The sequence below is a fragment of the Tamandua tetradactyla genome, chromosome 1 (genome assembly GCF_023851605.1).
Source record: "Tamandua tetradactyla isolate mTamTet1 chromosome 1, mTamTet1.pri, whole genome shotgun sequence".
Lineage (NCBI taxonomy): Eukaryota > Metazoa > Chordata > Mammalia > Pilosa > Myrmecophagidae > Tamandua > Tamandua tetradactyla.
Window position 1 is genome coordinate 97,097,735 of NC_135327.1, and position 26,206 is coordinate 97,123,940.

General features: G+C 37.4%; 2 protein-coding genes across 13 annotated transcripts; one reads left to right on the forward strand and one right to left on the reverse strand.

Moving 5' to 3' along the window:
* Nucleotides 1–883: 883 nt before the first annotated feature.
* On the reverse strand, nucleotides 884–15,128 carry CBX3 (chromobox 3). 6 transcript variants are annotated; one of them, XM_077121365.1, is made up of 7 exons: nucleotides 15,078–15,128; nucleotides 14,550–14,706; nucleotides 13,014–13,065; nucleotides 9,942–10,081; nucleotides 4,706–4,868; nucleotides 2,547–2,641; nucleotides 884–2,195 (listed from the first exon to the last, which is right to left on the reverse strand). In XM_077121365.1, the coding sequence occupies exons 3-7, from the start codon at nucleotides 13,035–13,037 to the stop codon at nucleotides 2,069–2,071; spliced, it is 549 nt and encodes a 182-aa protein (XP_076977480.1). In that variant the 5' UTR covers nucleotides 13,038–13,065; nucleotides 14,550–14,706; nucleotides 15,078–15,128; the 3' UTR covers nucleotides 884–2,068. The 6 variants fall into 6 exon arrangements, with proteins under 6 accessions (XP_076977480.1, XP_076977462.1, XP_076977501.1 ...); XM_077121347.1 differs by having other exon boundaries at nucleotides 9,942–10,084; XM_077121386.1 differs by lacking the exon at nucleotides 13,014–13,065.
* HNRNPA2B1 (heterogeneous nuclear ribonucleoprotein A2/B1) lies at nucleotides 14,741–25,476 on the forward strand. Of its 7 annotated transcripts, none has more exons than XR_013159578.1 (14): nucleotides 14,741–15,526; nucleotides 18,360–18,395; nucleotides 18,493–18,603; nucleotides 18,753–18,899; nucleotides 19,195–19,405; nucleotides 19,532–19,633; nucleotides 19,711–19,791; nucleotides 20,478–20,540; nucleotides 21,850–21,969; nucleotides 22,227–22,349; nucleotides 23,035–23,117; nucleotides 23,967–24,195; nucleotides 24,484–24,619; nucleotides 25,132–25,476. XR_013159578.1 is itself a non-coding variant. In XM_077121310.1 (12 exons), exons 1-11 carry the CDS (start codon nucleotides 15,521–15,523, stop codon nucleotides 23,094–23,096), a joined length of 1,062 nt encoding a protein of 353 aa, XP_076977425.1. In that variant the 5' UTR covers nucleotides 14,741–15,520; the 3' UTR covers nucleotides 23,097–23,117; nucleotides 25,132–25,476. The 7 variants fall into 7 exon arrangements, 3 of the variants coding, with proteins under 3 accessions (XP_076977425.1, XP_076977403.1, XP_076977438.1); XR_013159581.1 differs by having other exon boundaries at nucleotides 24,484–24,556; XR_013159576.1 differs by lacking the exon at nucleotides 23,967–24,195.
* The last annotated feature ends 730 nt before the right edge of the window (nucleotides 25,477–26,206 follow it).

Sequence of the window (26,206 nt, forward strand, 5' to 3'; positions counted from 1 at the left end):
CAAAGATGTCCACATCCTGATTCCTACAACAGGTTAATGTTACTTATGCAGCAAAAAGGACTCTGCAGGTGTGACAATACTAAGGACGTTGTGATGGAAGATTATCCTGGAATATGCAAGTTGGCCTAAAATAATAGCAGCATCCTCGTAAGAGGGAGGCAGGAATGTCCAACGTAGGAGCTGTGACAAAAGAAGCAGTGAGATTGGAATATGCAATGCTGCAGGCTTCAAATATGGAATTAGGCGCCAGGACCTCCTAAAAGGGAAAGGAACAAACCCTACTGACACCTCAACTAGTCCAGTGAGATTTTTAAATTTCTGACCTCCAGAACTGTTAATGGACAAGTTTCCAGAAATGCCCCTACTAAACTAAAACTTAACCATAAAGCAATCAACTTCTGATACGAACAGGTTTGATGTCATCTGCAAACCCACTATTGAGAGCAATGCTAGGACTATCAGGAGTGGAGAATGTTTAACTAGGTTGAACTTAGAAATGGACAGAGGTGACATACCGCTCTCCCTTTTTCTGCATGGATTTTGGGAATCAGCAAAATGTTCCTATTACCACAGCAAGATCAGTCCTATCAAAATAGTTACAATTCAATGCTTTCTAGAGGGCAGCTACAACAAACTAGATTATGAGGATCAAAATTTCACTTTAATAACGCAAACTTCTGTTGGGGCTCACATGAAGCTAATATTCTAGTTAAGTTTAAAACTCAAAAGCTCAAAGGTTTAGGATACATACTAGTATACTACATAGTTTTATCATCCAATTTATGAACATGAAAATAATTCAATGTATTTGTATGTAAGGGGGATGTTATTTATACTTACTTTAAAAAGCAATCAGACTTACACAAAGAAAAGTCTAACCACATAAAGGAATATAAAACTATTTATTGACCACGGCTCACCAGTATTTACAATAAAGTAAACAATATACAGTTGGATAACATTTCAATTACCATGAAGTTATTGTTTGTTCTGGCTTCTGCTGAACCAGTAACCCAAATACTGAAAAGATTGAGCCTACATGTAAGGAATGTGTTGGGGGAAAAGAAAAAACATGCAGGTCAACAGTTTAGATTACAAATGTTTACCCATTTAAGCCAACAGGTCTTAAATTGCAACATCTTTAACCACCTGATTAAGTCTCTATAAAGCATGACCTTTTCAGTCAATATAGCACAGGGATTTCAACTTTCCATAAAACAATGGCTCTCTAGAAAGAACCTTTAATTGGCCTTTTAACTCTGCCTTGTTTGACTAATGAAAATAAACAGTACTACCTTGTTTTCTCATTTGGGTGGGGAGATGGTTGGTTATGGCAGTTTCTTCTCAGAGTTTCACAAGTATTTTTGCATTTATATGATTAAAGACATAGACATGGATTTTGCTCTGGTGCTTCAAATTATATAAATTATTTGTATTATATTTAAATTGTCCAATTAATTACCGAATCATCTGTATGATTTGAAAGTTTATGACTTATGGAAAATTTTCAATTTAAGTGATTTCTTACTCAGAATGATGGTATCACAGAACCACCATGGACTTATCCATGGTTATGAAATGCCTTTTTTTATGGTTTTGCTTTCGATGAATGTAAAAAATAATAAAATAAAAATTACATATGTATTTATACACACACATACATACACACACACAAAAAAAAACGCGGAAAGGTCAGAATGGTCTCCTTAGGCATGTATGGGGCTAAACACAAGTTCTGATTCAGTAAAGACTACGGGAAATTTCCCCACATTTAGAAAAGCTGTTCTCTAATGCAAAGAAAATAATATACCATGGTATCAAATGTTCTTTTCTGATAAATGATGCAACTACAGAAAGCTTTTATTTGTTCAAAGTAACCAGTGATATTGATGCAAAAACAAAACAAAAACCAATACCCCCCAAAATACCTAACTCCCCCAATAATACTACTTCAAAACAAACATATCAAACTTGATTTCCAGTAGAATATTCTTCACACTAATAAATCAAAAAACCAAGACCCAGGTTTTATATATATATAAATATATATAAAAAGCAATCCAAACAATTATTGAGCTTCATCTTCTGGACAAGAATGCCAAGTTAGTCTCTCTTCATAAAAAGCAATTACAATTTGAGGACACTTCATGTTTGCCTCTTTGGCCAGCACCAAGTCTGCCTCATCTGAATCTTTCCTGTCACGAGGAAAAAAATACTCAGTTAAAATTCTAAACTGCTTACATCAACCGAGAACTGCACATTTAAGAAAGAATACTTCAATCAAATAGAAGGCATTTAATTGCCTAATCAAAAGGATACTATGGTATTTTTGACTGTTCCAATAAAATTTTGTTTTTAAAAAACAAGTCATAGTTTACTTATTTCTGCTTAAAAACATCTTTAGCAAAAGAAACTAGAATCATCCTTTCTGCAGATTATACTTTACCTAATGGTGGCAACTATAAACATTTCCTAACGTAACACTTCACCAAAAAAAAAGCCTATTTCTAACTTTAAATTATAATGGCTATCACTTACAAACTTACCATTTCATGAGAAACATTAATTCTCCACTGCTGTCTGTGGCACCAATTATACGTTCAGGATCAAGACCTCTTGCAAAGCCTCTTGGTTTGTCAGCCTGTTTAAAAGATGCTAAGTATTTACATAAATGCTTGCATACATTTTTTTTTCCTATACACCAAAAAGGATACTAACTTCTAATCTGTTTTTGTTATATACAGAATGAGTCTAAATTACCTATTTTTAAAGCATACACAAAATACAAACAACAAAATAATGAGAACTTTTAACTTAGACTAATTAGTATTATAGTCAGTTTAAACTGTAGGAAACTTTACCAAGTATTTAGTTTTAGTATAAACCAGTGGCTCTCAAAGTGTGATCCAAAGACCCATGGTGATCCTAGACACCTTTTCATGGTTCTGCAAGGTCCCCTCACTTTTCCATGTATGCATCTGACTCTGGATTATCTTCACCAACCTCAACCAAAACAATATACTACAGCAAATGAAACGCAGAAGTAGACACACATTGAAAAGATTTGCAAAAACATAAAACAAGTGTCACTTTTCTCATAAAATTTTATCTTAAAAGTGTATTTTAAAAAAATTTTAAATGTTATTTTTAACATGATAGGTTAAAACTTTTTTTTAATTGTGGTATGTCCCATTTTAATCACTTTCAAGTATATAAATCAGTGGAATAATTACACTCACAATGTTGGGCCATCATCACAACGAAACTTCAGCATCACCCAAAAAGAGGAATTCTGTACACTCATTAAGCATAACACCCCATTCCCTGATACCCTGTAATCTACTTTCTATCCCCATGAATTTGCATCATATATTTTTTTTAATTGTTACTCTTTATTGAAGTAATACACAAATACTCTGGAAACTTCTCAATTTTAATTTCTAATACAGTTAACATGGATAGTTATAGCTCATATAAACAAAAGTTCTTTGGGATCCTCAATTATTTTCTAGATCTTGAAGAGGTCCTGAGACCAAAACGTTTGAGAACTGCTGATATCAACAAATTTTTTCTCCCTCCCAGGGAGAGTATACTATCAATGACCCAAGCTCTGGAGTCAGAATGTCTGGATTAGAATGATGGTTGTTATCCTTACTAGGTGTCTGAATTTTGTCAAATCATTCACTTTTTGTTCAGGTTCATTACCTATAAAATATCTCATAGATTTATGAAATATGCAAGTTAAGTTACTAAGAACAATGACTGGCAAAGTCATACTTCTGCTGCTTAGTGTGTGATTTATTTTTCACATTATGGACACTGATTCTCAACACTATATTTTCGCTTTGGCTGCTAAAACATTCAAAACTAAATTTGTGGCTAACTTCTGGTGTTCACATCTACAAAAATGGGAATTAATACGTACAAAGTTAAGAGAGGTGCCATGAAGATGTAACGTACTATCTGTAAGGCATATGGCAACTATTTTAAGTACAAAGTCCTTACCAGTAAATAAAAATACCTGTATAATGTTGAGTTCCGAAGCCTACAGTATTCAACACCAAAGCATTTTCCCAAATTGTCATGCTCACCAGTAAGCAGATCAAGTATAACTCTCTTAGTGTTGAGGGAAAAAGGAGTTAGGTGATGTGACTACAGCCACAAAGATATTAGTGAAGACAGGATCAAAATACAAATGCTATGAACCCAGTGTTACAATCCAAACCAACATACCAAATTTTTATTATGAAAAGCTACTTTCTTCAAAATCAAATTGTTTGGAAACACTTTGCCAAAATAAAGATCACAGGCCAAAGCACTTCCTGGTGGTCAATGCCACTAGAAGTCTATAATCAAGATGTGCTATGTGGACTATTCTCTTCGTACTATAAGGAACCTCAATGATCCAATCTTACTGTTGCTTCTATTTAAGACTGCTAGCCTTGGATTGCAGGAAATTGGTGTGATCAGGGATCAAATTCATGAATCTACCTGAAATAGCACTAGAACGTTTATACAATGTAGGCTAACCATGCTATTCTTCTTGACCTAAATAGGAAGTGTTTTTTAAAAAGCTACTTAAAAATGGTGTTTAAAAAGTATTTGAGTTTTTAAAAATACTTGAAGAGTATTTAAAAATCAATCTACAAATAAAGAAACAAACCTATCAACCTTTTACAAAAAGTCAGTTTGGTTTAATACTTACAGCATCTCTTTTCTTCTTTGATTTGCTGTCATCAGATTCACTGTCAGATAATGATTTTCTTTTTGTACCATCTTTTTCTTTACCAGCTTTTTGAGAATTAAGAAATGCTTCAATTAACTCTGGGCAATCTAAATTTTCTTCAGGCTCCCAAGTATTGTCAGCACTGTGTTCAGTAAAAAAAAACTGAATTAAACATGGTTCACCACTATCATTTGGACCTATTAATATATAGCTGAAACAACTGCTTTCTGTCTTATAAATGCTAATCACTTCCTTCTTATAACCCTACATTCTTTTGAGAGAATGTCTATATTTCTTTTTTCCAGCTTTTTTCACTGTATAGTGTAACATACACACAAAGCAAAGAAATAAAAAAGCAATAGTTTCCAAAGCACCCTTCAATAAGTAGTTGCAGGACAGATCCCAGAGTGTGTCATGGGCTACCATACCATCCTCTCAGATTTTTTCCTTCGAGCTGCTCCATCAATAGGAGGCTAGAAGGCTTAAATTTTTTTTTATCATCACAATCGACTTTTTTTCCTTCTTTTTTTTTGTGAAAGATAACATATATATTCAAAAAAGCAATAAATTTTGAAACATAGCACCACGATTAGTTGTAGAACGTATTTCAGAGTTTGACACAGGTTACAATTCCACAACTTCAGGTTTCTACTTTTAGCTGCTCTAAGATACTGGAGACTAAAAAAGGTATCAATTTAATGATTCAGCATTCACACTCATTTGTTAAATCCTATCTTCATTGTATAACCCCTCCATCACCTTTGATCTTTCCATCCCTCTCTTTAGGGGTGTTTGAGCTATGGCGGTTCTAAATTTTTCATACTGGAAGGGTCTGTCGCAATATGGGGTTGGAAGATAGAACTATCTGATGTTCTGGAGAGGCTGGGCCCTCTAGGTTTCAGGACTTACCCACCAGGGACCCATCTGGAGGTTGTAGTTTTTTAGAAAGTTACTACTGTAGGGCATGGAACCCTTGTGGCATCTTTTATTGCCTTAGGTGTTCTTTAGGATCGGCTGGAATGGTCCTGGTTGAGGGATGGCAGGTTATGAAAGGTAGCAAGGAATATCCGAAGCTTGCCTAACAGCAACCTCCAGAGTAGGCTGACTCTATTTGAACTGTCTTTGCCACTGATACTTTATTAGTTCCACTTCTTTTCCCTCTTTTGTTCAGGATGGAATTGTTGATCCCATGGTGCCAGGGCAGGATTCATCCCTGGGAGTCATATCCCATGTCACCAGGGAGACTTTCACCATGGGATGTCATGTCTCATGCAGGAGGGAGGGCAATGATTTCACTTGCAGACTTGGCTTTGGAGAGTGAGGCCACATCTGAGCAAACAACAACAGAGGTCCCCCAGAAGTAACTCTTAGGCATGCCTATAGTCTAACCTTCCCCATTACCAACATAAGCTTCACAAGAGTAAGCCTCAAGATTGAGGATATGGCCTATTGATTTGGGTGTCCCTAAAATTTGACACAGTATCAGGAGAATCCCTGATGGTAAGGTTTAATAGTTTCATATTCTTTCTCTCATTCCTTAAGAAACTTTACCAATACTTCATGACTATCTGCTTAATATATTCTAGAATGTATCCAAGCTTTACAATAATCTATACAGGATTAAACGACCTCTTCCTTATTCTGGGCTCCCTGTGTTTCAGTTGTTCAAATGAGTTATACAGGTAGGTTGAGTTAGATTATGCGCTATTGAAAATTTCAGTTCCAGACCAAATAAACCTTTCTTCCTTTGATCTTGAAGAGTATGTGTAGTTCTAAAATATAGACACTGTCTTCTTTACCTATGTGTTCTGTATTACTGTAACCCCAACCTGGTAAGTTTCATTCTTATCTCTAAGTATCAGTTATAAAACAGCCTCTTGAAATCCAGAAATAAAAATCACCACTCTGGACTTAATGTATCTGCTCTAAAAGCTTACATAATCTAGGTATATTTCCTTTTTAAAGCATCTACTTTCATACCCCTCACACTAAGTGGGAAATCTATCTTTCAATCAACTGAACCAAAGGTGGATACCTGATTCTGACAGAACAAATATGGCTAGTACTTCTCCAAGTTTCACAGATGACCCACCTCGGAATCTCCCTGGCAGTGCTTGCTGAAAACATAGATTCCTGACTACCATCCCAAATTACTAAATCAGATTTAGGGCTGAGGCCTCCAATACTGAAGCATTCTCAAATGTGAGACAATGGTTTCAGTCTATCCTGGGTGCTCAAATTTGGAAATGATATAAAGTAGGGGGTGGCAGATCAGGGCCTGGGAGCCAAACCTAGCCTACTGTCTGCAGCCTTAAGGCTATTTTTTTTTAAATAGTTGGGAAAATCAAAATGAAAATTACCTTCAAATTTTAGTGTCCAGCACAATACTACCTAACTGTAATACAATTATGTTAAAACACTGAACGAAGCTGAATGTGAGAATGACAGAGGGAGGAAGGCTGGGGGCACAAATGAAATCAAAAAGAAATACAGACAATAAAGACTGAAATGGTATAATCTAGGAATGCCTAGAGTGTATAATGAGTGAATAAATGTAAAAATTAAAAAAATGTTTTTATATGAGGAAGAACAAAGGAATGTCATTACTACAGGGTGCTGAAAAAATAGATGGTAATTAATATTTTAGAATTTCAACTTATGTGTGAGACTAAGCAAAAATGTTTGTTTGGTACAAAATTTATATTTTGACTAGTGCATTTCCTAATATAACTTATGTAGCCAGCTTAATTGAACACCATAAATACATGGGACCTTGCGTAGGGTATGACTTATTGTTGGTTTGTCCAGAGTGATGCCTGGATAAATCCCAGAGTGATTTGATCAGTGAACAAAAAAGTATTTGCAAAGTCCCCTTCGGGGAATGGTGAGAACAGGGGAAAATTCAACTTCCCCAAGTTGAATTCTTGATATTCTCACAAGCAGTGTGGACAACCAAAGCTATAGGCTGAGCCCCCAGTCTTGGGGTTTATTCATATGAAACTTAACCCCACAAAGGATAGGTCAAGCCTACTTTAAATTAGGCCTAAAAGTCACCCCCAAGAGAACCTCTTTTGTTGCTCAGATGTGGCCTCTCTCTCCAGGCAACACAACAAGCAAACCCACCCTCCCCCTGTCTACGTGGGACATGATTCCCAGGGGTGTGGACCTTCCTGGCAATGTGGGACAGAAATCTTAGAATGAGCTTAGACTCAGCATCAAGGGACTGAGAAAACCTTCTGGACCAAAAGGGGGAAGAGTGAAATGAGACAAAGTGTCAATGTCTGAGAGATTCCAAACAGAGTTGAGAGGTTATCCTGGAGGTTATTCTTACGCATTAAGTAGATATCGCCTTGTTAGTCAAGATGTAATGAAGAGGCTATAGGGAACTGCCTGAAAATGTAGAGCTGTCTTCCAGTAGCCATGTTTCTTGAAAATGATTGTATAATGATACAGCTTTCACAATATGACTGTGTGATTGTGAAAACCTTGTGTCTGATGCTCCTTTTATCTACCTTATCAATAGAAAAGTAGAACATATGGAATAAAAATAAATAGGGGGAACAAATGTTACAATAAATTTAGTTTAAAATGCTAGTGATCAATGAAAAGGAGGGGTAAGGGGTATGGTATGTGTAACTTTTTTTTTCTGATTTCGTTTTATTTCTTTTTCTGAATAGATGCAAATGTTCCAAGAAATGATCATGATGATGATGAATATGCAACTATGTGATATTGTGAATTACTGATTATATATGTAGAACAGAATGATCAAAATAGGAATGTGTGCGTTTATTTGGTGATTTTTTTGGTATTTAAAAAAAAGACAAAGAAAAAAAAATTTTAGTGTCCATAAAGTTATACATAAACACAGCCACACTCATTTGTTTAGTGCCTAAATTATTTATGGCTGCTTTTATACTAAATCCTCAGAGCTGAGTAGTTCTGACGGAGACCTATGGTCCCCAAGGTCCAAAATATTTACTATAAGCTCCTATAGACAAAAAGTTTGCTGAACCTTGATAAAAAAATCCATTTGTTTTTCACAAGGGCTGGAAAGAAATTGCATAAGAATCATCAAATCTTAAAAAGAATATCCTAAATTAGTGATAAGCTTTGCTAACTTTGTGCATTCCAATCCAAAAAGCCTTTATGGAAGCAGATGAAATGAAATCAATCCTTTTAAGGATGGTGGGAAAGGTGCTATTATCCTCTGGCATTTACAACTGGGTCTGGGAGTCAACTACTCAGTTATCCCACAACTCCCAAGGTTGGCAAACCTAAATTAGCAGGTAGTCGGCATTTTTCATTACAGTCTCCTATATTATCTAATACATTTTATCACACATGGGAGATTCTCAATAAATACCAGTGGTCTTCAGTTTGGGGAGGAGAAAGAGAAGAGTTAGTTTCTAACGTTTTGATGGGTTGGGCATAGAGACAGTTCTTAATGTCTCAATGGATACCTGAATCCTCTACTCAACCTATAGTTCCCAAACTGTAACAGGGTGGTAGCTTTAAACATGAAGGGTGGGAAAAGTAGCAGATAACAGGTATTTGACTATCATACACCTCATCTCCACAATGCTCAGAAAAAATTATTCCTGTCAATCTTCACCCATCCATTTTTAATTATTAAACTGCTTTGTCACTGACCATGGTAGATTAATACTAATGTAATATACATTTTCTGTATTTAAGCTATTCACAAGACAGGTAACAAGTGGTTATGAGAGCAATTTTTTAAAGGAAGATGAGAAAAGAACTATAAAGATGTTCAAGCTCCACTTCTTAGAGATTAGGATACAATAAACGTAGTACAAAACCTGGATCATGATAGGCAGTTCTGTGGAAGGATGACTTGTCTACATTGTGTGGCTTCAATGGTTTCTAGGTTCTCTGTATGTAGAGAACAATGTAGATTAGGCATTTCAACTATTATCTCACATTAAAACGCCTTCCATCGGAAACTGAATTCAATTTTTATGAACATGACTCAGTAGAATAATGAACTAGTCTCATGTATCGGTGGTTTCAACAGCAGGCTAAGAACTTGGCTTTTTAAATAGACCCAAACATGATACCCTGGAATTAAACGTATCTTTAAATTTAAAGAAACCAAAAGGAGAACTGATAAAAGATCCCAGGCTAAAAAAAAATTTTAAACACCACATGAAGTCCAGCTAAACATACAATAAAAAGCACTGAGGTTTCTTACTCTGTAAATCCCTTCCACTTCAGGAAATACTCCACCTTCCCATTTACTACACGTCGATCCAGTACTTTTTCCACCACAAATTCTTCAGGTTCTGCCTCTTCTACTTTTTTACTCTTTCCATTCTGCTTCTTTCCCATTTTCTGCTAAAACAAAACAAAAGAGATATATAAGAAACTTATTAGTTTGTGAATTCTGAGTATATTTTAAAAGCTGAATTGCTTATAATATTGTTGCATTCAGAACATAAATTTTTACTTCTATGTGCCAGGGCAGACACCTTCTGAAAAGATAAAGTCAACAGATAATAAAATAAAGGAATGCTGAATACCATTGGCTTAACCCAAACCTATCACCCACCACCCTTCACCAAAAGGTATAATAAAAAAACACAATATGGAAATGCTTTCTTTTCCCAGTCTTATCTCTATGCAGCCTATAAGACCAAGTTTATCAGTTATCACTCATTATAACCACAATACAGAAACAATTAGAAAGTATTAGAGAATAAAAAGGAGAGTAAGTAGCAGTCACTTATCTTACTCATGTGATCCAGAGAACTGTTAAATCATAGCCTCATGACAGTAGTAAGATCCCCTCTCCTAATTCAAACTACACTCAACACAGGTGTTTTTTAAAAACCTCAAATAATATAGAGAAAACGTCATGGTAAAAACTATAAATTAAGGCAAAACCACCTTAATACTTAAAACCTCATTTCAGAATCCTGACTATGCTTATCAATTACAGGGTCAACCATGGAGACCATGAGTAGGTTAAGATGAATCTCTGTAGATTTTCCTGAACACTTGGCACAAACCTAAAATGCTGTCCCTTCAAGTGGTCAAAATCCCTAATCATTTCAGTCAACCAAGGTGAAAAATTCTTCTTTTCCGGTTCCTTAAGAGAAAAAGTCTAAATTGCTAAACTGGTAGCCAACCAAATTCATTTTAAACAACTGTTACTGTTTTGGGTATAACAATATTTAAGTGAAAGCAGGAGAGCAAACTCAACTAGTTATTTCCCATAAATCATATCAGATTTGTTATGGGAGCAATGAAAATGGGCCAATTAAAAAAAACAAAAATTATATGGTTAATTAGAAAAGACTAAGGGGGAAAAATAACCTTAATGTTATATTCATTTTGAGTTTTTCAAAAAACAGCAAACATCTGACTTTGCGGATACTGTTCCAAGTCAAGTATTCACATTCTATCAGAAGACTTGAGTATTTGGCACTGTCAAATAGTTTTCTGCCTCTGTACAGTACAAAAATAAGAATGGTAGTGGCTAAAGCAAAAAAGGCAAACTGGAATACACAAAAACTTTTATTAGACACTGAAAAACAAAGCAGCTACTTTCTATGAAGATAAAAAGGTTAAGAGATAAAAAGGATGTCTAAATACAGAAAATAAAGTACACATAGAAGATTAAAAAAAGGTAGCAGACGAAATGCCTACTATTACAGCATTTATAAGCTCGTTTCAGGAGTTCACCTTTTAAAACAAACATGTAACTGGCTTAAGCCAATAGACTTTTTTTAAAGCACAGGGTGGATTTTGGAGCCAAAATACATTTCTCATTATTTACAAGCAATTTACTCAGTTTTCCATTTCAATTACAGCACACATATCTCTCAAGACTAATGAAATTCAAATGAAAAGTTAGATAAAAACTTTTAAAGTAGTCAATTTGTGATGCTATATGAAAGGACAAAATATTTACATACCAATAAATTATGAACACTGTAGACTATAAAACTGCAAGCAAAAAGCAATATAGATTTAATGGGAGCATGTTTCTTTGCTTTCTGTATTTCTATTCCTCAACGCCGCCGCCTTCTTCTGCCTCACAGACAGCTAGTTCCTTTCTCATCAATACTTATCTGATGAAAGATACAGTTGACTGTAAAGCCAATTCAATTATCTACATTGGTTTGCTGATTACAGGATTTCAAGGCTAGCTCAATCCTGAGGGGTACAGAATATGCTTCCTGCTTTTTTCTATCCATGGTTTTGCATAAAACCATGTGCTCCAGACATTGGCAAACAAGCTTTATATTTCAGATTTCAAGTTCCTTCTGAGGCTACCTGACTGAAACATCCAATTTAATGATGGCAGAAATTAAATATTATTAATTTGCCCTTTTTAGTGTGAAACCCAAGGGGAGAATATATAGACCAAAACCAAATGTTCTGCTTTATTTAAATGTTAACATCTTCATAAGCTTAAGATTATTATAAATGCAATGGGTTAGAATTCAAAACTGCAGGACCCATAACTTTGAATTTCGTGATTTTTACGTGAGTAATCAATCCAGTGTTGTTCTTTAAAAACTTGTAACCTGACATAGCTGAATATACATAAGTTTGCACACATCTGTAAAATCTTCTTATGAAGCCAAAGTATGCAAACTTCGGTTTAAGAAACTGTAGGTGAAGAAAAATGTAATTCCTCAAAAAATCAAGCAGAACTAGCTTTCTCTTCTTACTGAAATATTATAATTTGGTTCATTTAAAAAAAAAGTCACTGAAATGATTTAAGATCCTTGTGTATTTTAAGCAAGTTTTAAATGTGACAGTGACCAAAGTAATTTGAAAAACTCAACAGCTTTTGCTCTATTTTGGGGTTAACTACTCTGTAAATTGGGTATGACTGAAAATACTTGATTTCTCTAGGCTTCAAGTACAGTGACCTAGGGAACATTATGCCAATCCACAATGGCTTTACAGCTTAGGCTCCCTTTACTTTTAACGTATTCTTCCATGTTATGTAAATTTATGTATTTCAAGATAAAAATATTCCACAAAACTCATTCTGTGCTCTCCTCCCAAATTCTCTAGAATTAAGGAGAGGTTTATTTAAATGAATTAAAACTATTAAACCAAGCCAGTTAAGTGTCTCAATATAATAATTTTGCTTTTGCTCCCAGTTTTCCATGAAATATACTGGGGTGGGGTGTGAAGGGGGAGATATATGGATGCAAATTTCCCAACCACAGAGAGGCAAAGTTATTATTTTCTGGAAAAAAACTTGAGTTAGATCCTTACATAGTTTAGGTTTCCATGAACTTACCAATGTAGTTTTATTGGAGGCCATTTTTTATTGCAGACTTGAAGAACTATTACTAGAAAAATGCATGACAGTTAAAAGGAAGTTTGCATGACACAAAAAAGGTAGCTAAACACAAGTTCTGTTTGGATTCTAACCCCCACGTAGCTAGTACCCATATCAAACACATATAAATTCATAGAGAAGCAGACCTGAGCGCTTATGTAAATTATCAGTATTACACGTCTGAAAGTACATCAGTATTCTAACCAAGTGGATTCAGAAGACCTTAATGGGGATATTCGTACTTGAGATAGAGCTTTCCCCGGGCCAAAAAAAAACGGTGGACTAATTTTATTTCTGATCTAAATCCCGTATGTACCAGTTCTATACATAGCTTTTTAAAAAGGACAAACGCTTGTTCAAAATCAAACACAATTACCTAAAAAACCACATAGGTAAAGTACGTGGAATTTTTCCCCAAGACCTTGTCAGTCCAAAAGAACCTCTGATCGAATCCCAACTTGATTTCTCTTGAAAAACCCTCCCTTATTCCAATTACTCGTTTAAAAACTAAAGAGAAAACACACCGAGAAGGTTCATTCCCATTTACTGTCACTTTTAAAAACAAATTGCTTTCCTAAATTCATCGGATCCCCCTTGGCCCCAGGTGTCTCCCGGCTTAATTCCAGAGTAATGCAGCCTGGGGCACCCCCGCCCCCCCCACCCGAGAGCGCGGGCCTCGTGGTCAGCACATCCGCGGGGAGAAACAAAGGCCGCGGCGCTGGGGCTCAAGGGCACTGCACCACCCGGCCGCGCCACCCTCTCCCCCCTCCCGCCGCGGTGGCCACGAAAGGAGCGCCCGCCGCAGCCTCCGGCCAGCAGGCCGCGCGCGCTGCCAGGCCTCGCGGAGGGTGGAAACTGCGCCGCTTTCCCAGGAGGCCCAGGCTGCGACCAGGCTTGGCGTGGCGGGCTGCTTGCTCATCTGGAGCAGGGCTGGGGGAGGGGAAAAGGAAATGCGCTTTGTCTAGAAATACGGCGGCTGCCGCCACGTTTCTCCACCCTCTGGAGGACAGTCTCGTACCCTCGACTAACTACAGGCACAGGCCCTACGCCTGGCCCGCCGAGGAACCTCCGCTCGCCCAACTCCTTCGCACTAGACCCGGACTAAGGGTCCGGCGGGAGCAGGCGACTGAAGGGTGCTCGGGGTGCATTGTGCTATCTTAAGGACCACCACCGAGTCATAACTACAGAGAAATAAAGACACCGACTTCACCGCCTCCGAGCTGCTCCAGGTCCCGGGTCTGCAGCGTCTCCAGCCCTGCGCGCCTCCAGCTCGAGCCACATCCGAGGGGGAGGGGGCTGGAGAGCTGCGCGCGGGGCCGCCGGGGGATGGGGGGGAGCGGCACCGCCCACGCTAGGCGGCCGCGAGGGGCGGGGTGGGAGCGGGCGTGCGTACGTGCGCGCGCGCCGGGGGAGGGGATCAGCGCCGCGCCCGCCAGGAGCCGGGGGCCGGCGGTGGGGAAGGGAGGGGTAAGCGGCGGCGACAGCGGCACTCACCGTTCGCGGCTTGGCGGAGGGAGAGGGGAGGAGGGGCGAAGGCGGTGGCCGGAGTCTTCTCGGTGAATGCTTTTCTGCTTCGCTGCGGCGGCTGCGGCTGGCGCCAAAGCCGGGCTCCGCCCACTTCCTCGCCCCCGGGGGTGGTCACATCTAGACGCTGGGATGGGGGTGGAGAACAAGTTGGGAGGAGGGGGAATGGGGAAGTGAGAAACAGTGCCCATCTTTGACCACCCTGTCGGAAGACCTTTACGAGACCCCAGGAGTCGGCTTCAAGGACGTCGGGCAGGGTTAGCTCGGTGGAGGGTGAATAGTAATTTGATTTGAAGTCGCTTCGGGTGTTTCCGGAAGGAGCCGAGTTAGTTCTCGGGTGGAAAAGGGAGAACGAAAGGGGCAGACAACCAACATATTTATGGCGGGAGAACCCCGGGAGGCGGGTTCATGAAAGAACTTGCTGCGGGAACCCCTTTAGGGCAGCGGATTAAGCTCCTCCCGACAGCGTTAATTTCAAACTGCGCGACCGTTTCTCACCTGCCCTGCGCTAAGGCGGGGGCGGGACCCAATTCTGAGAAAGGGATACGTAGGACTCGAGCGTTCCGCAACTCACTGTCCCCATTTACGCAAATGACGTCAAGCACAGCCACTCCTGCAAACGGGGGGAGGGATACGCATTTAGCGTAAGGCCTGCGTGGACCGTTCCCGCCATTGGCGGCGGTTAGGGCGTTTACGCAACGGCCTGACGTAAGGGAAGACGCGTTAGTCGGAGGGAAGGTTCTAGAAAAGCGGCGGCAGCAGCTCTAGCGGCAGTAGCAGCAGCGCTCGGGCCGGTGCGGAGGTGTTCCTAGCGGCGTTGTTTCCTGAGCAGCGGCAGTTCTCACAACAGCGCCAGGACGAGTCCGGTTCGTGTTCGTCCGCGGAGATCTTTCTCATCTCGCTCGGCTGCGGGAAATCGGGCTGAAGCGACTGAGTCCGCGATGGAGGTAACGGGTTTGAAATCAATGAGTTATTGGAAAGGGCATGGCGAGGCCGTTGGCGCCTCACTGGAAGTCGGCCACGCGCCTCCGTGGAAGAGCGCTAGTGAAAATTGGCCGTTTCCGAAGGGGTTGATCTGGAGATATGTTTGAGGGGATTCGTTGGCGGAGGCCTAGTGGTACAACGTCTTCCCCACCCTTAGCCTCCCGGCGCCATTTCCTTTTACCGGGGGTGGGGGATGGAGAATTTTTACATGGGAAACGCAGTCCTTTTTCGGTGGAAAGTGAGGCGCGGAGGCGGGAATTATCTTTTTTAAAAACACGCTCATTTGGGGGTTCTAGCGTTTCCGCGTTTGAGCTTTTCGGCGGCCTTGGGGCCCTCGTGAGTGAGCCTGCGGAGCTTCCCCTCCCCCTCTCCGGGGAACCGGATTTGGCGTCCGCCATTTTCATCTCTCTCCTATCTCGCAACGGTTTTCTTTTAACTCTGTTAGTTCTGCTAGTTTGAATCCTCTATCGAATAATGGGAATAGTTAACTGTTTGTTTTTTCTCCCGGGCTATTTTCGTATTGTTTCGAGGTGGATTCCGAGTGTTCTGTGAGCTTGGATCTTTAAAGTCCTTGCGCACCTCGTTAAAGGCTCTCTTCCTTCCCTTCGATGAAATGGCGCCATTACGTTCCGAAACCACACGGCTGGAGTGGGGGTGGGGGGTGGCGCTCGCCGGGCTTGCTTCATACGGTTTAACAGAAGGTGAAGCGCCTTGGACCGGGTTTAAGGCGAGCCATATTACAAAGAAACCATTTCAAGTTTTCGAGCCCGTGTTTCTTTGAATAACGGTTTTATCTGGATCTGAAGCGATTAAAAGTGCGGTGAGGTCGCAGGAAACTTTAGAAGTACAAAAGCAAAATTTGGAGGACGCAGATTACGAACTACAGCGAGGGTGGCAGGGGAAGGATATTACTTTGGGATGGGGGAGAATATCAATAGCAAAATCTTATCCTGAAGGATTCTTTTAAATTATAGAATTAATATTTTAAATAAACGCTTATACTGGGATGGTTTAATTTTTGTTGGCAAAAACATGGAGCTTCACACGTGATAAGCCAATAATTAAGACCAAAGTAATAAAAATGTTTTTGTTTTTTAGTGTTGAACACTGGTTAAAACGTGACTCGGTCCTTAATGCGTGTATTGCTATGAATAAAACTGTTTAAGGCCTGGGTAGCTATATGTTTGAACTTTACTTTTTTTTAATTTGTCTGCAATCGTGGTTGATAATGACTTTGATGAGCATTAAGGTCTCAAGCAAAGGGGGTGGGGTCCTACCTGGTTATTTCGACCCTAAAGTATATTTATAAAATAATTTTGTTTATAATCGATAGAGTGGACATCGGGTAAGTTTGGAAAAACTTGAGGTAAGTAATAAGTTTTTGCCTTTTGTTAGTGATTTGTAAGAATTATTGTAGATGTAGTTTTATTTAATCTGTGATTTGTTGGGTTTAAAGATGCTGACATTCAGGATTAAATTAGCTTGACTTCAAATATTAAATGCACCAAACAACTGCCTTAACAGTGTTTTTTTTTTTAAATGTCTCGTAGTAGTTAGATGAATTTTTAGGTTTTTGAAAACTTACCCATGCAGGAAAAAAAAATCCTGACTGGTTGACTCTTACCACTGTATTCTCCCTTGAGCAGTTGAGAGGATATTATGCAGAGAGAAACGTCCGTAGAACTATGGTATAGAGAATAATGATACTCTTCTGGAAATCGAATATTTCTTGTATTCAAAGTTAGTCTTTGTAGATTGTATTAATAGTTTTATTACAGTTGGTTCTGGACATGATGATCTGTTCTGGTTTTAAACCTATTTACCTTTAAACTATAGTTCCTTAACTTGACGCCCAAAATAAATGGTTGTTAAATTCAGCATATTAGTTTGCTGGTTTGCAGATTCTAGATCTTAGCTCTGAATTTTTTCCTTTTAACTTGGAAAATTCGAGACGTTTATTAATGCTGTGTAAGTTTTCCAGATAGCCACTAAATTGAGAATGCCTAAATTTTGTTTTTTTAATGAACAGTGAAGTAAAATAAATTATGGTATAAATACGTAACTGCTAAATAATCACAGTGGTCAGTTAAACATTTGTGGTGCTTTTTTTAATATGAGGTTAATACTGGTGAATATTTTACTGTGTGGTTGTTAGCTGAGTAGCATTTGGATTGTTTGTCATCTAAAAATCAAATGTAATGGTGTCCTCAAAAATCAATATGTTACACTTAAGTTTTAGAGAACAGTGAAAAAGTTAACCTGCTTTACTTAGAAAAGGCTATTTTTGTATTTGTTAACAACTTTTACCCCCCAATTTTTTATTTTAAGAGTTTACCTTAGGAAGCTGCATCTCATCTTTCTTACCTAGTGTCTTTGGTTAATACATTCGAATCACCACTAGAGGGGGCACTTAAGGGAGATATATTTCTTTAGATACAGAATATTGAAATATAAATTACAGGTTGTAAGAAACCAGTTATTTTAATGCTTTCTAAAAACGTCTAGCTAATTGAGTATTTAAAAGCTGATTTTTGTGTTTTTGGATATAGGATTGAATGAAATTTTGGTAAGAACCCTTTAAGTCAGTGACCACAGAATAAAATTACTTATCTCCCTAGAAAGTTTAAAAATTAAGTGATGTTAAATTTGTTTAAAATAATGTGAAGTAAATTTAGATCAAGAATTAATAACTTAAAACTGTGTAGTTCAGCTGAGGCAATAATTTTGGTGTAGCACAGCTAATTTGCAGTTTAACATATGGTTTAAATTTGATGTAAGTTTTTTTTTTCCCCCCAGAAAACTTTAGAAACTGTTCCTTTGGAGAGGAAAAAGGTACTCTGCCAGCAGGTCACCTCATATTTAAGAATTTAATTTCCTGCATACAAAGAGAAAATGTAAATAAAAATTGAAATGGTGTTTTCCTTTGCAGAGAGAAAAGGAACAATTCCGTAAACTCTTTATTGGTGGCTTAAGTTTTGAAACCACAGAAGAAAGTTTGAGGAACTACTATGAGCAATGGGGAAAACTTACAGACTGTGTGGTATGTGAAACTGAAAGTATGCCTACAGATACTAACCTTTTAACTGATGTTAGAGATGTTAAGTGGATCATTAAAAAAGTGTTTTTAGTAGGTTTATAATAATGCATGTAATGAGTTTTAATGCTAATATTTCCTGTTTGCATTTGAAGGTGATGAGAGATCCTGCAAGTAAAAGATCAAGAGGATTTGGTTTTGTAACTTTTTCATCCATGGCTGAGGTTGATGCTGCAATGGCTGCAAGACCTCATTCAATTGATGGGAGAGTGGTTGAGCCCAAACGTGCTGTAGCAAGAGAGGTGAGCAGTATATGTGAAGGAAAAATGCTGTGCCACTGAAGACCAGAATGTAATTTTTCAAAGAACTAAGTTTGTTATATCAGGGTTTTTCCCTTATTAAAACTATGCTAGTAGGTTCCTCAGTCTTTCCCTCCTGGGCTATTTTTCAAAAGTCTAGAGTCTTTGTAAGTTATTGTTTTAATTGTCATGTTATTACAGGTTATAAGCCAAATACGTACCAGGTAGCGTACCTCCTATCCTTCTTGTGGGGTTTTTAAATACTTTTTAAAATATATATATATACACACTGCTTTAGGAATCTGGAAAACCAGGGGCTCACGTAACTGTGAAGAAGCTGTTTGTTGGTGGAATTAAAGAAGATACTGAGGAACATCACCTTAGAGATTACTTTGAGGAATACGGAAAAATTGATACCATTGAAATAATTACTGATAGGCAGTCTGGAAAGAAAAGAGGCTTTGGCTTTGTTACTTTTGATGACCACGATCCTGTTGACAAAATTGTATGTAAGTATCTGTGAGGCACTAGCCTTGATAGTTCGGGTATGTTGACATCTATTTCTTTATTAGAGTAATTCTTAACTTGGTCACTATTATATGCGTACTTACTGGAGTATGAACTTTTCATTGCAGTGCAAAAATACCATACCATCAATGGTCATAATGCAGAAGTAAGAAAGGCTTTGTCTCGACAAGAAATGCAGGAAGTCCAAAGTTCTAGGAGTGGAAGAGGAGGTACTTTCAAATTGTTTTTCTTATTTGTTTTGAGTTTTTGTATAAGAATTTGTTAACTAACCAGGCATTTGTTGTAGGTAACTTTGGTTTTGGAGATTCACGTGGTGGTGGTGGAAATTTTGGACCAGGACCAGGAAGTAACTTTAGAGGAGGATCTGGTAAGTTTTAGGGATTGAAATGATGAATGTAGTTGATTGAAGAAAAAATGATTAGCTTCTGATTACAATCTGGAAAACAACCTCATATTAAGAAGTCCCTAAGAACTTTTAAATAGGTTGCATTTTGGTGATTTCCTCTGACTTGGCAGGTTTTTTGTTTTTTTAAATAAGATGAGGAATTAATAGCATAACCGTGTATTTATAATCAAGGATCAATTAGCAGAGGTCATTCTGTGGGCTTCAGTTTCAGAAGAGTAAGAATGATGTTGCAGCAGCCTAAAAATTATGGGGTGCTTGTGCTCCTGAGTAGTGGATGAAATTAGCAGACGCTTTCTTGTAGGCTAAATGTCTTTAATTCTAAAATTTTTGTTGTGAGCTTCAGATGTATGTATTTACCTGAAATAGGTAATGGGATATCAAACTAGATGGAATGGCCCCATCTAGTGTCATTCCTCTGTATAAATATGTAGTCACTTAATTCAAAACAAATTGACGCAGTTGTCTTGATAATTGTATTACGTGATTTTGTATGTTTATTTTAATGAGTAAACTAAGAAATGTAATGTCACCATCTTCTGGAGATTGGTTCCTAATTATCCACATGTATTAATAGAGAATGTGGGAGTGAGGGGATGTTAGAAATTGAGTTAGGAGGCAGCATAATCAATCCTGTTCTCATTTGACAGATGGATATGGAAGTGGTCGTGGATTTGGAGATGGTTATAATGGGTATGGAGGAGGACCTGGAGGTCAGTTTCTTGTACAGTTTGATTTATGTAACTTAATCATTGCACGTGTCTTCTAGTTGATGTGAACATATTAAAATTTTCAGTGTTGCATTTTATCATTTATACATGTCCAGGGCTTAGGTGATAGTGGTTCAGTTTGGCTTTTCTTACATAATTGTTTTGCATTTCAGCTGTTATATCTCGTAAGGAAACTTCACCTAGTTGGTGTTAGTATAGTTCTGTAAAATCATAATGGGTAAATTCTGAATTGTTACTTAAAGATGCTATCTTGTCAGTCAAAAGAATTGGACCTGGGTGTGTTATCTTTATACTGTGCATTTCTCACAGTGGAACAAAGGATATGACTCAAATCACCATGTTCAGGGGGTTATAATACATAACAGTAATTATTGTGCTTTCCTAGATGATGAATCCCTCAGGACAACTTCCCAAAAAATAATCTTAAAAACATCTAAAAATACAGGTGTGCAAACATCTAAAAATACAGGTGTGCTGGCCTGGCCTCCCATACATTTCTGAACAGGTGCCAATTCTGTCAGGTGCAAATAGTGTTAGGCACAGCAGTTTTGTTGTACAGAAAAGGTTGATACATGCTAACAGGTTTCCTAAAGTAAAGACATTCAAAATCTGAGTCTAGAGAGACCTGGTTTTGCCACTCATTAGCATGACTATGTGTAAGTTATTCCTTCCTACATTTCACTATTCCAACCTTGCTTTGAAATTCAAATTTTAGTTTAGTTTTTTTTTTTTTTTTGAGAAAGCCAAGTTCTTAATACTTTGTTGCAAGTAATTTTAGTTGTACCAGTCTTAATTTGAGAATTACATAAAAGTTTGCTAATTTCTGGTCCTCCCCCCATTTCTACTCAGTAGAAAGAAGAGGGTATTGAGCACATTATTGAAGAGACATGGTAATTCATAGGGAGATAAGAATTGGGAACTTAAAATCTTCTGTTCCAGTGGAAGAATTGCGGCTTTTTTCCAATGACCATCAGGGCTACTCTTTCCCCACGACTCTTGCCCACAATACACTTTTAAGGTGCTTTCAGGAGAGACACTTAATATCTCTGGTTTCAGGGACAGCTGTTTCCTTGGGGGTATATAGATAATCTCTGTAATTGGTTGTGGGTAGACACCCCATACCCCAAGGATAGGCATTGTGCCCTTGAGGCTTACACTAGAGGAGATTTTACAGGATGGACATTTTACTTAATAAAGTGTGTATTTTGGAACGCAGGGAATGGGTATGATAAGACAGTTCAAATGGTATTAAAAATATTAAGTAATTACTTAAAGGCTTATTTTATAATAGGTGGCAATTTTGGAGGTAGCCCTGGTTATGGAGGAGGAAGAGGAGGATATGGTGGTGGAGGACCTGGATATGGCAACCAGGGTGGGGGCTACGGAGGTGGTTATGACAACTATGGAGGAGGTAATAAATTCACCTGAAACCTTTATGTGGGAATTTGAATTGGAATTAATGACTTAAAAGTTGAGCCTTTTCATTTCAATGTTGTCACTAGTTGCCTTTAAACATTGTAGAATTGTAGATAGGTGTTTGGCATTTTTTTCTGATTTGTCTTTGTGGGATATTTTGTCCTAAATACTCAGAATGTGTCAGTATTTTGGTTTTCAGTTGTATTGTTCTGAGATCCATTATGCAAACTGGTATTCCAATTTTTTTTACAGGAAATTATGGAAGTGGAAATTACAATGATTTTGGAAATTATAATCAGCAACCTTCTAACTATGGTCCAATGAAGAGTGGAAACTTTGGTGGTAGCAGGAACATGGGGGGACCATATGGTGGAGGTAATTTATAACTAAAAATTAATTTTTGAATTTTTGTGTCATTAAAGGCATTATGCTTTATGACTCAAAGATGGCATGATTAGTATATTTTATTTGAGTAATGATTCCTATTGTTTAGAATATTACTGAAATAAATTTTGTGAAATTCCTCCAGAAATACTTCTAACAATTGTTAACGTCAGACTGTACTAGTTTTCAGTAGGACTAAACAGATTACCTATTCCTTTTGTGCTTTGTTTTTTTAAATCCCTTGCCAAGAGGTGTGCTAGGTGATAGATGGCCATCTAAAAGAATTGCGCCAGGGGTGCAAAAGTAGTCCAATAGTAGAATTCCCACCTGCCACGCAGGAGACCCAGGCTCAATTCTCAGCTCATGCATATAACAAAAATTCAACAAATGGTGCTGCAATAATGGGATACTCACATGAAAAAAGAATGAAATGTGACCCCAGTCGTACAGCATACCAAAAAAAAAAAAGCCAGCGACAGTAAAATGTCTTCAAATTTAAAGAAAGTGGTAATATCTGTGAGCCTGAAAATTTATTTTCTAAATGATTAGCTTAGAAACAAATAATTGGTTATAATGTGCTTATTTTTAGGGGTGGATAGTTAAAGAATAGAATCAAGTAGGTAAGTTGATCATGGGGGATGAAAGTAAACTATTTCTCGTTTCTTTAAATTTCTAGGAAACTATGGTCCAGGAGGCAGTGGAGGAAGTGGGGGTTATGGAGGAAGGAGCCGATATTGAGCTTCTTCCTATTTGCCATGGGTAAGTAGCTTTTTAGTTTTACAATTATTATTGTCTTGGGAGACCTAGCTGCAGGAGTAAAAGCTTTTTAGGATCATGTTATCTTTCCTTAAAATCTGGTTAGATGGATAATTTCATAACCTATTTTTTTTTTACTCTTTACTTCTGTTGAAACAGGCTTCACTGTATAAATAGGAGAGGATGAGAGCCCAGAGGTAACAGAACAGCTTCAGGTTATCGAAATAACAATGTTAAGGAAACTCTTATCTCAGTCATGCATAAATATGCAGTGATATGGCAGAAGACACCAGAGCAGATGCAGAGAGCCATTTTGTGAATGGATTGGATTATTTAATAACATTACCTTACTGTGGAGGAAGGATTGTAAAAAAAAAAAAAAATGCCTTTGAGACAGTTTCTTAGCTTTTTAATTGTTGTTTCTTTCTAGTGGTCTTTGTAAGAGTGTAGAAGCATTCCTTCTTTGATAATGTTAAATTTGTAAGTTTCAGGTGACATGTGAAACCTTTTTTAAGATTTTTCTCAAAGTTTTGAAAAGCTATTAGCCAGGATCATGGTGTAATAAGACATAACGTTTTCCTTTAAAAAAATTTAAGTGCGTGTGTAGAGTTAAGAAGCTGTTGTACATTTATGATTTAATAAAATAATTCTAAAGGAAATTGTGTAATTATAGACTTTTTATTTTAAATAAGTTAAGGAGTGGGTAGTATAATTAAGGTCCATTGCAAAGTTGTTGTTATATTTGTGTAAGATAAATGCTGGTCAGATATAAGTGTGTTGTCTGCAATTCATCAGGATTAAATTATCTAGATAACTTAAGGGATATCTCTGCAAGGAGAAACACCTTTTTAGATCTTTTAGATGCTGCTTCTTCAATGAAAGGAAAGGAAATAACCCCAGCGAGGTACTCTTCAGGGACACAGGTCTAGTACAAGAGAACTCTTGACGGCTACTAAGTTCAGCCAGTCTTAAGAAACTGTGCTGTTTCTACAAAGCTTTAACTACAGTAGTTTATAAGGATGCCAACGAAAGCTGAGGGTGTAGAGCAAAATAGTTCTAAGCTTCAGTTAAACTTCTGTAGGTAAGATCTTATTTACTTTTCCTTTCTTAATTTTCCTCCCCAAAAGATAAACTAATACTCTTCAATGGTCTATTTCAGTATAGTGATTCTTACGTAGTTTTAACATAGCTATAAATTGAGTTTAACAATTTATAAACTCAAAGAATAATTTTATAAACCCTGTTTTCCAATCTGTCATTTAAATTATTTTGGTTGTTTTTTTTTCCCTTTTCCTTCTTTCCCATCCCTTCCCCCTCCATGAAGATTTAGGTGCTTAACATATCATTTTTTTCCCTGCTGGAATTTTAGCAATGATATGAACCATGGACAAGTATATTCTGCTGCCACAAAGACTGTAAAGTGCTTCATTTCAACAGCTGAGGCAAGCCAAGTGATCATTAATAAAGCTTTTCTTGGTTCCTTCAGTGGTGTTGGTAGTAAAATGGTAGGTAAAGTTAGGCTGCAAGTTCAATAAATCATGAAATTTCCCATCATTACACCCTGTGTATTCACATTTCTTGGATCAAGCATTTTAAGCGTACTAGGGGTTAAAATAAAGACATTGGGTCTTCTGTTACTTAATATGGTTCTAGTTTTCACTTATCAGGATAAAGAATGAGGTAGGGCAAAAAGGTTGAACAGGTTTACAAGATAATAGTTTAAGAGGAAAGTATCTGTCTACGTTGTAATCTTGAATGTATCCAATAGTAATAGCTGGGTTTAAATGTGCCCTACCATATAGGAGAGATGTAGGTTGGTTGCTGAAATTTATTTCATAAACTAATTGTTTTCAGTTTGATCACCTGGCTTTATTGCCTTTTCAGGAATGTGATAATCAGGGCATATTCTGTATTTCACGAATGAGTCGTCTTTGATCCTAGACCACCACTGAAGTTATTTAGGTTCTTTCAACAAACATGATAAACTTCTTCAGATACTTTTTTTTTCCTTTGGCAGGAAGGTGTCTTGCTGCAGGTAACTAATGAAGAAGTGGTCAACCACAGAGTCTTCAAGAAATAAGAAATTCTGTACCATCTGAAAGTAGTTCTTGTTGGTGCCTTCATTTAAAAAAGCACTCTTTTAAGATTAAAGGGAAATGTTTTTCTGATAAAATACAAACTTTAGTATAGGTTCTTAACTATAAAACAATTAGAAATTGAGTAATGTTTGTAAAACAGTGACATTCTAAAGTCAGCTAGAGAGATAAAATGTATCATGTTTTAAATTAGGTTTTGTGAGTGGACAGATTAAAATTCTATTTTAAATATAAAGTTTATAAAATAAATACTTTTTGTATCCAAATACTTGGTGTACTGTTTACACATAAAATGTGTGAATCTTGTTTTATAAACATCAGTTGTTTAAAAAGATTGACATCCCCTAAAATTTTAAAGTAATATCACAAAGCTTTGCATATTGGTATTTTTCTTTCAGTATTAATAGATAAAAAGCGTTGTGCACATTGGCTATTTCTAATAAAATGCCATTCCTTATACACTATATTCAGCTTTTGAATACTGGTATAGTTTTCTCACTTCACATACGTTAAATATTGGTGGCTTTTTTTTTAATCGTGGATTTTAACCAGCTTAGAGTGGATAGAGAAGGTACTGAGGTGTGAAATTTGTCATAGTATTTGATGTTAGATGGCAAATCTGACTGCATTTTACACTGTTTTAACTGGTTATTTTCTGAAAGGGGAGCTTAGGTTTGGTTGATAAAAATACTCTTATTTGGACATACCTGAATTTTAAAAAAAAGAAACCTCCTTAGAAGGGTCGACTTAATTGTTTTCATATTGATAGAGGTATTTTCACAGGTAAGTCAAGCACTGATGGAAATGAGGTTGATGAAAAGTCTAAGGTTCTGAAAATAACTGCATCCATCATAGGCTACAGACTTGGCTTGAAATCGTAATTGATTTTAAAGTTCTTTGAAAGTGTGTGGCTCTGCAAAGAAGTTGAACTTTGGAGAGGATGAAGGTAAATCAGGTAGCAGGACACAGCTTCAAAATATCTTGCCCTACTTTTCT

Excerpts from the sequence above, each read along its gene's own strand:
- HNRNPA2B1 (XM_077121310.1), top strand. Across the intron at positions 18,604-18,752 it reads GAAAACTTACAGACTGTGTG|GTGATGAGAGATCCTGCAAG; the intron begins GTATGTGAAACT and ends TTGCATTTGAAG. Across the intron at positions 21,970-22,226 it reads TTATGACAACTATGGAGGAG|GAAATTATGGAAGTGGAAAT; the intron begins GTAATAAATTCA and ends TTTTTTTTACAG.
- CBX3 (XM_077121347.1), bottom strand. The coding sequence starts at position 13,037 with ATGGCCTCCAATAAAACTACATTG. Across the intron at positions 10,085-13,013 it reads CCTCCAATAAAACTACATTG|CAGAAAATGGGAAAGAAGCA; the intron begins GTAAGTTCATGG and ends GTTTTGTTTTAG. Across the intron at positions 2,196-2,546 it reads TTAATGTTTCTCATGAAATG|GAAAGATTCAGATGAGGCAG; the intron begins GTAAGTTTGTAA and ends TCCTCGTGACAG.